The following is a 14191-nucleotide window of genomic DNA, read 5'->3' on the forward strand; positions in this document are numbered from 1 at the left end:
AGATCTGGATCCGGATAATCGAAATTTATCGGTGATTCTTCACCATTGAGAGATGGGCAAAAAGCGATGTACAGCACGATATCTCATAAACTTGTGGACAAGATATCACAAAACTATAAGGTGGATGACTTGGATTGGGAACGAGAACAAGCAGATTATATACGGCCTATCAGTGGGATACAAACAGCAAACTGTTCAGCCTGGCGAAACCGTGGAGGTATGCATTCTACTGAGTTCATTCTTGTTTATGTTCTGTATCACGAGGGAGATACTACACAAATAAATATCAGCATTTTAAAATGAATGTTCCTGAATCATTCAAGAGAAAGGAAACCTGTGTGAAACTTGTGGTTGGAACTTCCTCATGAAATAATGTTATCTTGAACCACCTGGACATAACGGGGTCTTGAAGTAAAATAATTTTTGTGGTTCAGGTTCAGTCATTCTGTTGCAGTGTTAGTAAACGGATAGGATGAGGGATTCGCTGTTGGTTTTGATGTTGATCCTTGGACAGTCCACTTGCTCGGTGCAATCCGGGATTACCGTGCTGAAGGTAAACGAGCACACCTGTGTGAACCTACCATGTGACTGCGGGACTCGGGGATCTCCCTGGGTACGGTGGATGAGGGATGCAGATGTGGATGGGGTGGTTGAGAAGCAGATCATCTGCAATCGTACAGATTGCTATGACATCGACTGTGATGAAAAACAAAACACAAAGCTGAACCATCATAAGATTCTACCAAACGGGGATCTTCAAATCAGCAGGGTGGAAAAGAGAGATTCTGGTCTGTACAGATGTCTGAATGAACCTTCACGTGGAAGTCTAACGGAGTGTGATTCCACATCATCATTTTGTACTTCAGGAGATCACGAGGAAGAGTCAACAGGAGCTGTTACTCAGTCTTCATGTGAAGCAGCTCTCCTCCTCTACATCTCAGGTGAATCTCGTGGTACTGTATATTTTACATTTTAAACTCACAAGAGATACTGTAACATTGGGATTGGGGATTTCTGAGTCATGATTGTGTTATTTTTACGGGATACTGAGATTTGAAGAGAAGTGGGATTTTGAGATCCATACCCTGATACACATTGTCCTGCCAATTGTCCCATTAAATGCCAGGAGGGAAGTTTACAGTGTAGTTTATAACCAAGTAAATCAATTTGATTCCTGAAAATAATTGCAATAATAAGTAAGGAGTGTTTGTATAAAAGGAGATAATCGATCTGTATAACATTTAAGAGGAGCAAGTGTAGTGCTGTTGTAATTTGCTGAATAAAGAACCCTCCATCAACGTAACCGAATAACCACATGAACCTCCCATATGGTAAAACTGTGGATCTATCAGGATTTTCACAATGAGTTCAACTCTATTCATCTTCACTAATCTCACACACTGACACTCTATCAGTAGAGAGATGAAATCAAACTCAGGGGTTTGTACATCATGAGAGTTAATTGGCTTCCAAATTAAAAAGGAAGTTCCTAACGAATACATCAAATACTTTTGCTACCAAAATTTTTCTCATCCATATCAAATGAAGGAATAAATCCGTGGATGATGCTTTCGGCTCCATTTAGGAGATGGTTGCTGTTTTATGTTCTCTCATAAGGGACAATGTTGAACCAAAAAGGGGTTGGAGGGGAGAGAAGAGAGGAAGGGAGAGACAGACAGAGCGAGACAGAATGATATCGACAGTCCACTTGCTCGGTGGACTCTGTTCCTTGTGAGAGGGGAGGGTTCAAGACAAAACTTTAAACGAGAGAGAGAGAGAGAGAGAGAGAGAGAGAGAGAGAGAGAGAGAGAGAGAGAGAGAGAGAGAGAGAGAGAGAGAGAGAGAGAGAGAGAGAGAGAGAGAGAGAGAGAGAGAGAGAGAGAGAGAGAGAGAGAGAGAGAGAGAGAGAGAGAGAGATATATATATATATATATATATATATATATATATATATATATATATATATATATATATATATATATATATATATATATATATATATATATATATATGAAAAAGTTAAAGTTAATGTTCAGATCGGATTTACAAACCTCCACGAACTCGAACGGCCCTCATAGTGTTCCGTTTTCTCCTCGTGCATTCATTCTGAACAAAAATACCATCATTAACTGAACACACAACTATTATGACCCACTGTTATTATGGCCCATACATCTATATCATCCATGCAAGCTATTATGTCACATCGTTTCTTGGCATGGGTTATGAACGTCATAAATTTTAATTTTTTACTCACATACAGTCATAGATCAGATATAAGAAGTTTCATATTTGTCGGATAAAGATTTAAATTCAACCAATTATGGCTGGAATACTACTTCACCGATGATGACATTGTTATTACCCTATATGCTGTACCCCATGGTGAGTCGATGATATGCGGTTTCAAATTTTTTCTTTGAATTGTTTCGGAGAAAATGGTCCAATTTTTTTTCTTTAATTCAATATGGCTGCCATACCATGTGATTTATGATGTCAGAGTTAGAAAAAAATATTCTCCATGTGGAATCCCTCCAGTTTTTAAAGTGTTGCATCGATCGGACAAGCGGTTAAAGAGAAAAACATTTTTAAAGCAAAAATATATCGACACAGACAGACACACAGATAGGGACACTGCAATCGTATTGTATCCCCTTCAGATACAAGGAACTTACAAGGAATTAAAACACAGGAGGAGGGCATTCAGCCCATGATGCCTGCGCGACACCAATTCCAGACTAAATCAATACGTCGATACCCCTCCCCTTCGTGTGCAGCCTTTTGGCTGTGACACTGGTACTCATTTCGCCGACCTCAGAAGGATGACAGGTTGAGTCAACCACCTTGTGTTAATTCAGTGGAAAACGAGGCTTGGACTCAGAACCCTCGGAACTCAAGCTCCCACCCGAACCGTGAAGTCAACACCAGGTTAAACACATAGACTAAAAAGCAAAACAAAAATATCAATTCTTGTCATTTTCATATTCGTATTTATAAATATTTTCCTCATCGCTGCATCAAATGCCTATGAGCCTTTCCACAAAATGACTTTGTGTATCTACTTCCCGAGACGATGTCCTCAGGTATGCTGTTCCAGACAGAGTGATATCTGGAAGGAATGAACTGTTTTGAGATGTGAATTCCATTTTCTATTCTGGTTCCTGCCATTCTGGTTCCATGCACTCCAAGTGCACATCCATTATAGTACACCGAGATGGTGCTGCTCTCTGTGGCACAAGTGAGTGCAGGAGTTCTGGTGCTTTCCCAGTGTCCATTCTGAACAACAGACCCAACCCAGCCATTGTTCTGCAGTGACACAGAGGGTGTACATTACCAACAGTATTACACTTGATCAGTTTCATAGCCTGGTCTTGCACATCGTCCAGGGTTTTCAGGTGGTTATCCGATGCTGCTATCGACGAGAGAGAGATGCATACTCCATTGTGCTGCGTACAGGTGCTTTGTAGACTCTGCTTCTTCCAGGTGGGTCGAGAAAGGGGACAACTCGGCTCATGACGTCCACTCATTTTTAGCTCACCTGGAACGTAGTTCCGGGGAGCTTACGCGATTGAGCAGTGTCCATAGGTGAGTGAGTGAGTGAGTAATTCAGTCAGTGAGTCAGAACGTAAACACTTCAGTCATTATCGTTTAAACCAAACACACAATTTTGATGAAACTTGGTCACAAGCTTCACATCTGATGCCTAACAAAGGTGTATTGACCGCATCAAAATCTGCGATCATTAAGTGGGTGCACTTGGGGGGTGTTGGGGGGCGGGGGGGGGGGAGGTTGTTTGGACTCCCTACAAAATTGGTATTTTCTCTCTTCTCCAAAACTACAGACACGATTTCGATGAAACCTGATCACAACCTTCATCACCAGTGATGTACCAAAGTGGATCGACCACATCAAAATCTGTACTGATTAAGAGGGTCTACTGGGGTTTTTTTGACACTCCCAAAATAGGTATTTGTTGTCTCCTCCGAAACGACACACATTTCGATGAAACTTGACCACAACCGTCATCACGTGTGTTGCACCAAAGTGTATCGACTGCATCAAAATCTGCACTTATTAAGGGGGTCTGGGGGAGGGTTTTTTACCCCTCAAAATAGGTATTTGCTCTCTTCTCCGAACTACACAAACAATTTCACTGAAACTTAACCACAGCCTTCATCAGCCGTGATGTACCAAAAGTGTATTAACTGCTTCAAAATCTGTGGTCATTAAAGGGGTCTACAGGAGGATTTTGACCCCTCCCCCCAAAAAAATTAATACACAGGTAGTTCTCTCCTCTGAAACAACACACACAACTTCGATGAATCTTGACCACAACCTTCATCACCCGTGATGTACCAAAGTTTATCATCTGCATAAAAATCTACATGCCTCAATGGGGGCTATTGGGGGGGGGGTGGGGGGAGGGGATGTTGACCCCACAAAATAGGTATGAACTACACACATAATTTCAATGAAACGACCACAACCTTCATCACCCATGATGTACCTAAGTTTGTACCCATGATGCTGATCCAGGTGAGCATCACAACAGGTGGTCCTATGTTTCAGCTACAGTATTTCAGCAACTGACTCCAAGTGGCTGCAAAATGACATGTTGCTGGAGAAACGTACTCCCAATATGTCAAGATCTCCTACCTCTTGGAGTTCTATTCCTCCTATCTTCAGCAAATCATGAGCAGCCTGGAGTTTCTGCTTTTTACTTATAGTCATGGATTTGCATTTCTCTGGAGCAAACAGAACTTTCCACCTCAATCCGTATTGGCAAATGCATTAAGGTCCTTATTGAGAGATGAAACCTATGAACTCATGTCATCTCCTCTGGTGATACAGTAAACTGTGAATGGAATCATTAAGAATGGAAAATGTAAGAGCTTCAACCCCCCCCCCCCCACCACGCCAACATCCGTGTGGGAAGATTTCAGCCACTCCCTGTGGTGTACATTGAAGTCTCCGAGATCAAGAAATTGTGCTTGAGGGTGTTCGGATGTCATGACCTCATGTCAAGAGTTGAGATAATCAAAGAAAGCTCTCAAGTTTGTAGAATTGGGAAAGCAGTAAGTGAAATAGAGAAAGATAGTGATGGTCAGGAGACAAATCTTCAGCCAGATGACATCAAGCTTGGACATTCGAGGTCCACAAGGCATACAGTGGGTGTGTTTATGTTGGAGTGGACACAGACTCCTCCTTTGAAGCGGAATCGTGAGTGAAGGTTGTTGTTCAAAATGATGTAAGAATTAACATGAGCATCGTGTGATAATTGGGTCTCTGAGAGAAGCAAGATATTAGGAGAGGAGCTTTGCAGATGATGTTCGAGAGAGGAAAGATTCGGAGAAAGACCACGGATGTTGGTAAAATGAATTGAAAAAGTGTCACGTTGGTTTAAAAGGCAAAGGGTCTTTGGAGGGACAGATACCACTACTGCTTGAGCCCCCCCCCTCTTGTTGGCAGCAGAAACAGGCAGATCACAGGAGATTCTTCGCACCCCATAATGCCCCCCCCCCCCCACCAAGCCAACATCCGTGTGGGAAGATTTCAGCCACTCCCTGTGGTGTACATTGAAGTCTCCGAGATCAAGAAATTCTGCTTGAGGGTGTTCGGATGTCATGACCTCATGTCAAGAGTTGAGATAATCAAAGAAAGCTCTCAAGTTTGTAGAATTGGGAAAGCAGTAAGTGAAACAGAGAAAGATAGTGATGGTCTGGAGACATATCTTCAGTCAGATGACATCAAGCTTGGACATTCGAGGTCCACAAGGCGTACAGTGGGTGTGTTTATGTTGGAGTGGACACAGACTCCTCCTTTGAAGCGGAATCGTGAGTGAAGGTTGTTGTTCGAAATGATGTAAGAATTAACATGAGCATCGTGTGATAATTGGGTCTCTGAGAGAAGCAAGATATTAGCAGAGGAGCTTTGCAGATGATGTTCGAGAGAGGAAAGATTCGGAGAAAGACCACGGATGTTGGTAAAATGAATTGAAAAAGGGTCACGTTGGTTTAAAAGGCAAAGGGTCTTTGGAGGGACAGATACCACTACTGCCTGAGCCCCCCCCTCTTGTTGGCAGCAGAAACAGGCAGATCACCGGAGATTCTTCGCACCCCATTATGCCGGGAACTAGGGGGCATTAACTTTTCGGACTTTATCATAATTTCTATTTCATTGCAGGCTGTCTGAGGGAAATGAAAGGAAAGAGAAATAAAAGAGAGAGAATGTAAAGTGAGGAGGAAAAATGTATGATGAAAAGTATGTGATGTTTGTTTGCAAGAAAGAGATATTAAAGGTAGCCTGGTAACTAGAGTTTGAGTGAGACAGAAAGTAAGACCAGCAATCCTGACACGGAGAGTGTAAGATGGTTCCGGGCACCACTTTAACGCTCATAAGTCAGAACGGTAGTACCACCCTGGGCGGTTGTTGTCTCCAATCTACTGCCTAAAAAACCGGTCTAACTGGATGGGTGTTTTTTTGGAGACACCATCTCCTTACTGGATGGCCCTGAAGGAGCTCATCCGCCTTTTGGCAGGTGTTGTTTTTCCTCGTGGCAGGGTGAAACAGTCACCCTCCCCACTGGCAAGCCAGTGAGGGTGTCGGTTTAGTTGCCGACAACCCGACCATGCGGCAGGTAGCACTGGATTACATGTTACCAGTGGCAGTCAAGAAACCTAACTGACCTGACATCATTATATGACCCCTTGTCTGCGAGTGTCTGAGTGTGGAAGTGCCTCAAAATGAGATTTAGATTTATATTTCGATTACCTCAAGTTTTTCTTTTATTATTTTAATTTGAATTATTGTCATTGTACATATTTGTACAATACTGTCATTAAATTATCGATTTCATTTAATTCAATTTGCTTGTGTCCGTGTATCTGTTGTGGGTCGAGTACAACCCGTGTGCCTCTGTCCTTTACCGTCAGTTCTTTTGCGCACGCCATTACGTAAGTCTCCGAAAATCTCGGTTGTAGGCCTTCAAGGGAGAACTGTTTGGCCATCCGTCCAGGTGGGGACTAAACTCTGGACGCGATAATATCTTGCCTTGTCGATGTCTGACCACCAACTACAGTCTGGATTTTTCTGCTGCAGAGATAGCTCTCACTCCAGAGAAGCAACAGTCATTTTATGCCTCTTGCTCTCAGCTTCTATCATGCAGTGCTCTCGTTCTCCATTTAGAGGGATGATATGGGGGAAAAAATGGCCGCCCATTCAAATGTTTTCACAGTGATACGCTCATAAACTCCTGAAAAGTGAAGTCGTAAGCATTTCAAAGCCATAACTTTTATTCTCGAGCATTTTCTAAACTACCAAGACTTAAAAAGACACGTGAATACATCGCTAAAGTACCAAAATGAGAGATCACTAAAACGCCAATTTGTACTTCTTGGTTACCTCTAAAAACAAGGTAAAACTGTAGCCTGACCTTCCTCAACGACTGCTGGAAGCCATGATGGCGATTCTAATGTGAGGAAGTTAGTTTGTCTCTGGACTCGTGCACACAACCCAAAATTAAAAAATATATAAAAGAAGTTCCGATACATTCAAAGTACACCATCAAAAAACCAAATAAATAAATAAATAATCTAGCGCATGACATTGCCTTCGGTGCCCGGTGATGTTGCCTTGCAGCACATGGAGTTGGAATTGAGAGGGAGCGGTGTACAATAATTAATTGATTAATTGCATAATTAAAATAAATAAATAATAATCGTGAAATAATTAATTTCTTAATCAATTGGATGATAACATACCTAAACCACCACCGTTTCATCCAAATTTGTAACTTTTTGAAAATTAAGTAATTAATCGAAAAATTAAATAATTAATTGATTTTTTTTTAAATACTCTTTATAGCCAAATCACTTGGTCACCATAATGTCCAAATTTCAGCTTGCTCACTCAAAGGATGGCTGAGATATTGCCCAGAAAGCAAGAAAGAAAATAATTAATCGATTGATTGATTCAACAATAAATCGAAAATTCCCTATATTGGCAAATGACTTGGTCACGATCATGTCCAAATATCAGATTCCTGGCTCAAAAGGTGCCTGGGATATTGCCAGGATGAGAAATAAAATAAATAAGTCATTAATAAATCGATAATAATTAAATAATTAATCAATTAATTGATTAATTTTTGCACCAAATTGATTTGGTGTATCGTGTGTTGCACCAAAATTGAGTTTTTGTCAAAGCACATCTTCACTTTTGTCCACAAAATTCAGCTTCCAAGATCAAAGGATGGCTGAGATATCACCCAGACAAACAAACAAACAAGAAAGAAAAACAAGTAGAGGTACAGACAAAGTAAACCGCCCCCAGGCCAAATAAATAAATAACAATCCTCCAGCGTGCGACATCGCCTTGCAGCACAAGGTGTTGGAATTGGGAGGGAGAGGTTTACAATAATTAAATGATTAATTGAAAAATTGCATAATTAAAATAAATAAAAACATAATCGTAAAATAATTAATTTCTTAATCAGTTGGCTCGTAGCATACCTAAACCATCACTGTTTCACCCGATTCAGTAAAGTTTTGAAAATGAAGTAATTAATCGAAAAATGAAATAATTAATTGATTAATCAATAAATCAAAAATAACCTTGATAGCCAAATCACTAGTTCATTGTCATGTCCAAATATCAGCGTCCCTGCTAAAAAGGTGCCTGAGATATTGTCAGGATGAGAAAGAAAATAAGTAATTAATAAATCGATAATAATTGAGTAATTAATTGATTGATCAAAAAATATAAAATACCACTTTTACCAAATCACATCTTCAATTTTGTCCCCAAATTTCAGTTTCCTTCATCAAAGGATGGTTGAGATATTGCCGGACAAACAAATGAATGAGACAAGCCGGTAGGCGACATGGCTGCTCGCTCTCGATGGAAAGCTGGCCGACGCGACTCGCCGATATTCATGTACATGCTATCAATCAATTTCATTCTTTGACAATCGAATGGCCACGGTGCGATGATCAGAGTACAAATTAGCGAAAGTTAGAGTATGCATGTATCGGAGATTTTCGTAATTTGTATATTGTTCAGGAATCAGTACATGATCCAGCTGAGCAGTGCCACGTGTCGGTCTATGATGGGAAGGAATGAGGTTCAATTGAGTGCAGAAAGCATCAATTTCATTACGTCCGCTGGCTTGTAAAAAATCAGCATTTAGATCTCCAACTACAATCTCATTTACTCGGATGTTTTCTCGCAGTTTTTCGAAGCCTGGGCGTACACATGCCGGGTGCACGTATGACCCTGATTATGGAAATAGGCCATAGTGCCGGGAAAGGAAGTTGTAGAACCCATTGGGGCCTATAGGCCTGTGAAGTTTTGCTTTCATCGGATAAGGCACCAAAGAGATATGGCCGAGTTCCCTCGAATTTTGATGATTTTAAAGTTATTTTCGCTTCTGGCAACCCTGATGATGAAAATAGGCAAAAGTATCAGAAAGAAAAGTTGTAGAACTCATTGAGGGCTATGAATATCTGAAGTTTCACTGTCATCACGAGTAGCGCCTACAAGATATGGCAGAATCTGTCGAATTTTGATGATTTTAACATATTTTTGCTTATGGCAACCCTCATGATGGAAATAAGGCGAATGTGCCAAGAAGAAAAGTTGTAGAACTCATTGAAAGCTATGAATCTGTGAAGATTCCCTGTCAGAGAAAATCCCAAGGAGATATGGCAGAATTTGTCGAATTTTGATGATTTTCAGAAGTTTTTCGCTTCTGGCAACCCTGATGAGAGGTCTTCGGAACTGAAAATCGGTACACTTGTAGTACTTCCCGTGACTTATGAGCTTGTCAAGTTTCATTGATATAGGTTGAATAGTTCAAAAGTTATCAAGGATATCGATTTTTTTCGAAATGTGATGGAGTAGCAAGCTCATCAGTGATTAACGGAGAAACGAAAAGAGATAGATCTGGAGATGCAGCGTATGAAATGTGGGTAATGACCTCAAGATTAAGCACAATAAATATGATTACCACAGCCCTCTTAGTTTGTGCCCAGAAACCCGCCTTGTGAAATTTCAGGCATGTTTCCAAAGAGTCTCTAACAAATGGCAGCCCTGGTAATTCCATTTATCTATTCGCTAAAGATTTTATTTTTTTATATAATGCTGTAAGACATTCTCCTTTTGCACAAAAAACAGGTCGAACGGAGGTCCAGTTTCGGAGGTATTGATTTTTTTGTACAGTCCACAATAAGTGTACGATGTACGATAAAGTATTTTAGCTGTTGCTGAAGGCCCAGCCACACCTTGACGTTTTAGCCAGCAATGGCAACGTATCAAAATGTATGTAAAACGCTGGCTTATGCTGAACTTTTGATGTTTTTTTTTTGAAGATTCCGATGCATTCATAACGAGTTGGTCGTATGCATAACATATTAGTAACGGGCACAGAACGTTTCGTTGTCTTATAGATAACTTATACCAATGAATGCTTAGCCTGTTGTTGGCGTTCACAACCTATGCCCAACCATAGTCTAACTTAGGCCTAGGTCACATTTGCCACGGCGGCCATGGGGTCTCCAAAATCTACGGCCACTAGCAATTATACGGCGGCTGCAGTATTTCCACGGTCACACAATGTAGCAGTCACATATGTTTTTATTTTTCGGAGAGCTGCAAGGCATATTTAGGCCGAAGTCACATTTGCCACGGTGGCCGTGGGGTCTCCAAAATCTACGGCCACGAGCAATTATATGGCGGCCGCAGTATTTCCACAGTCACACAATGAAGCAGTCAAATATGTTTTTATTTTTTGGGGAGCCGCAAGGCATATTTATAAATTGTGGAGACCGAAAACGTGGGGTTGCCGTACGGTCTTTGATTTGATGTCGCACGATGACCTTAGGGCGTTCCTGCGGCGGCCATAGAATTTTCAAGGCAGACACAAGGCGACCGCAAGGCGACCGCAGACCCTAAGGTAACACTAAGGCCTTTGACAGGCCCTAAGGCAAACGTGCTGCCAGACGGACGGTAACGAATGGGTTAATTTTTTTTAATTTTTTTTTTTTACCAATTTTTTTTTTTTCGGCTTGTCGAATTGCTCCGGCGAACGTAGAAATGAAAAAAGTTATAACTCCGCGTTATAATTCCATGGCGACCTTACGGCCTGTAAAATATAGCCATATGGCGTAGGGCCACCCTGAGGCCACCTCAGAAACTCTGTGGCCACCGCACGTTTCTGTCAATTCAGAGGGCGTACGGCTGCCATATCCTCGCTGTAGAGCAAATGTGAATTAGGCCTTAGGTCTGAGAAATTGTGGAGACCGAAAACGTGGGGTTGCCGTACGGTCTTTGATTTGATTTCGCACGGTGACCTCAAGGGGGCCCTGCGGCAGCCATAGAATTTTCAAGGCAGACGCAAGGTTGCCTCAAGGTGCCCGCAAGGCGACCGCAGGGGGCCCTAAGGCGAACGTGCGGCTCGATGTACGGTAACGAATGGGTTAATTTTTTTTTTTTTTTCGGCTTGTCGAATTGCTACGGCGAACGAAGAAATGAAAAAAGTTATAAGTCCTCGTTATAATTCCACGGCGACCTTACGACCTGTAAAATATAGCCAAATGGCATAGGGCCACCCTGAGGCCACCGCAGAAACTGCGGCCGCCGCACGTTTCTGTCAATTCAGAGGGTGTATGACCGCCGTATCCTCGCCGTAGAGCAAATGCGACTTAGGCCTTATGCATAGCGCGCTGCACGTATCGGCGACGATCATGTGACGAAGCTTATTAAAAGGCTGCCGCACAACGATTCAAATCATAACCGCCGCAGAAATGGAAGTGTCAACATCGCAGTCACACCTTGGCAATCTTACCAGCGTATGCCGACCTCTGAAAAATGCGTCTAAAACGCTGGCGCACGTCGAATATGGAATTGGTAAGTTTGGTATGCGTGAATAGAACGCTAAAGTACGCTATCATACGTCGTAGTAAGTGGAGTACGTCTTGTACTTTTAAACGTGTTAAACATTTTACGACGTACTTGCCGTATGCCTCTCACGTTCCACATGCGATGGGAATAAGTTGTACCCAGGATATGCGATCGTTGGCACACGTCGACACACGTTACTTGTACGTAACTCATAAGTCGAAACACATCAATTTAATGGTTGGCGTCAGTGTTCCAGACTCCCTGTTTTTTTGTTTTTTTTCTTTCTTCGGTATGACGGTGATGTTGACACTTCGATTTCTAGTGCGGTTATAATATAATGTAATTAATAGGCTGCCGCTCAATTATTTAAATCATAACCGCACAAGAAATCGTAGTGTCAACATCACCTTCATACCGAAGAAAAAATAAATAAAATTAAAAAAAAAACCAGGGAATCTGGAACACTGACGCGAACCATTACATTGACGTGTTTCGACTTATGAGTACCTTACAAGTAACGTGTGTCGACGTGTGCCAATGATCGCGTAACGTACCGATAACACGTTACTCATCGGTTAGAAATTAGTTTCGGGTATGCTAAGCATTACCTCGACGTGTTTCGACTTATGATTAACTTACAATTAACGTGTGTCGATGTGTGTCAACGATCTCATAACGTGCCTTCAACTTATGGCCAGCGTAGCGGAACTTGTGAATCATACGCTGGCATAAGTCGAACAAATTTCAAACATGCTAAAATTTGAGGACAACCGCAAAGTACAACGATGAAAGCCAGCATACTACGACGTATGGCATTGTTTTACAGCGTGCTCTCAATGTTTCCAAAAACGTACCCATTACATTTTCGACGTGTGCCAGCGTTTAAGACAAATTTTTCAAAAATCTGCATAAGCTGGCTAAAACGTCAAGGTGTGACTGGGCCTTAAGCAACGGAGGTGTGCATAGCAACCATTCATTTTTGTGTACATGCCAGCCACATTGTCCACATTTCACCCAAGTTTCATCAAAATCAGACTTTCTCTTCGAGATATTCCAAATTAACCGTTTCTGAAATGTTCGACATGTACTCGCCCAAAACCTATCTCCTCCTACAAATATTTTTGTTTGGGCTGCAAATTGGCATGAAGGGAGCTAGATAGATTGCACACAGAACTCTAAGCTTCGATTTTTTGATTTTTTTTTCGATTTTTTGACCACTTTAAAGGGCCATTGCTGGGGCCCGGGGTCCCATATTCGAAAGTACACAATTCCCAGAAATGTTGGTCCGACCTACCAAGTTTCATTGGAATCGGTTGAGTGATTTAGCCCCTAGGCTTGACCAAAGTTTTGTGGACAGACAGACAGATGGAAATGTCCAGAATAAGGGTGCTCTCGAGCGAGCAGCCAAAAAACATGAAAAACCACTTTTAGAGTGACAACTTGGCAAAACGGAACGGCACTCCACAGGTGCCTGAGATATTGCCAGGATGAGAAATAAAATAAATAAGTAATTAATAAATCTATAATAATTAAGTAATTAATCGATTTTGACTCACGAAACCCGAGATCTCGGCAAAGATGACTGCATCATCTGCAAAATCAAGGTCAGAGATCTTGACATTCCTAAATGATGCACCGCAGCCTGATCTCATTGACGTCGTCCCCAGAATCCAGTCCATACAAGAGCTGAAACATGTGGGGGCAGGTACACACCCCTGACAAATTCCAGTTCCAACTGCAAGTAAGTTGGAGATGGAACACGACACCTTACAGCACTCTCAGTACCAGAGTAGAGTTCAGAAATCAGATTGATCAGTTTTGGTGGCACGCCACAAAGACTGAGAATCCTCCAGAGGGCATCCCGATTCACTGAATCAAACACTTAGCGGAGATCAACAGAGGCTGTGATCAGCCCCTGCCGAAACTCTCATCTGCGTTCAGTGAAGACCCGAAGAGTAAGGATATCAATCATTGACCTCTTTGGTGTAAAGTCCACCTTTTTTTTTTTTTTTTTTTGTATACCTTGGTCGAGGCTCGTATGAGAGCTAACACACAACTCACAGCAAGGAGGCATGAGACAAGAGGGGCGGGAGTGGAAGGGACAAAACAGTGGGGAACAGACACATTAGGTGAACTGTGGAAGGGAGAGGGATGGGGATGGGACGGGGAACATGGCGAAGAGAAGATGGACATTTCAGGGACTTTCAGGAAGGAAAGCAGGAGAAATGAAGGAAGTGGGCTTGGGTGGATTATCGGGGGTAGAAAAGATCGAGGATTTGGATGGGGGAAGATA

General features: G+C 42.0%; 1 protein-coding gene across 7 annotated transcripts in view; it reads left to right on the top strand.

The window, feature by feature from the left end:
* Positions 1-14191, top strand: part of LOC147031012 (uncharacterized) — a 105797-nt gene that overhangs the window by 19674 nt on the left and 71932 nt on the right. For 5 of the 7 annotated variants that reach the window (XM_085875677.1, XM_085875679.1, XM_085875678.1 and 2 more), the window contains exon 1: positions 441-941. In XM_085875677.1, the coding sequence (XP_085731803.1) occupies positions 473-941 (469 nt within the window). In that variant the 5' untranslated portion in view covers positions 441-472. Of the gene's footprint in view, positions 1-440; positions 942-14191 lie in introns of those variants that run through there. The other 2 variants (XM_085875683.1, XM_085875682.1) reach the window with 1 other exon arrangement.

This window comes from Eptatretus burgeri, chromosome 3 (genome assembly GCF_056783735.1).
Source record: "Eptatretus burgeri isolate ZD-2024b chromosome 3, Ebu_testis_v1, whole genome shotgun sequence".
NCBI lineage: Eukaryota > Metazoa > Chordata > Myxini > Myxiniformes > Myxinidae > Eptatretus > Eptatretus burgeri.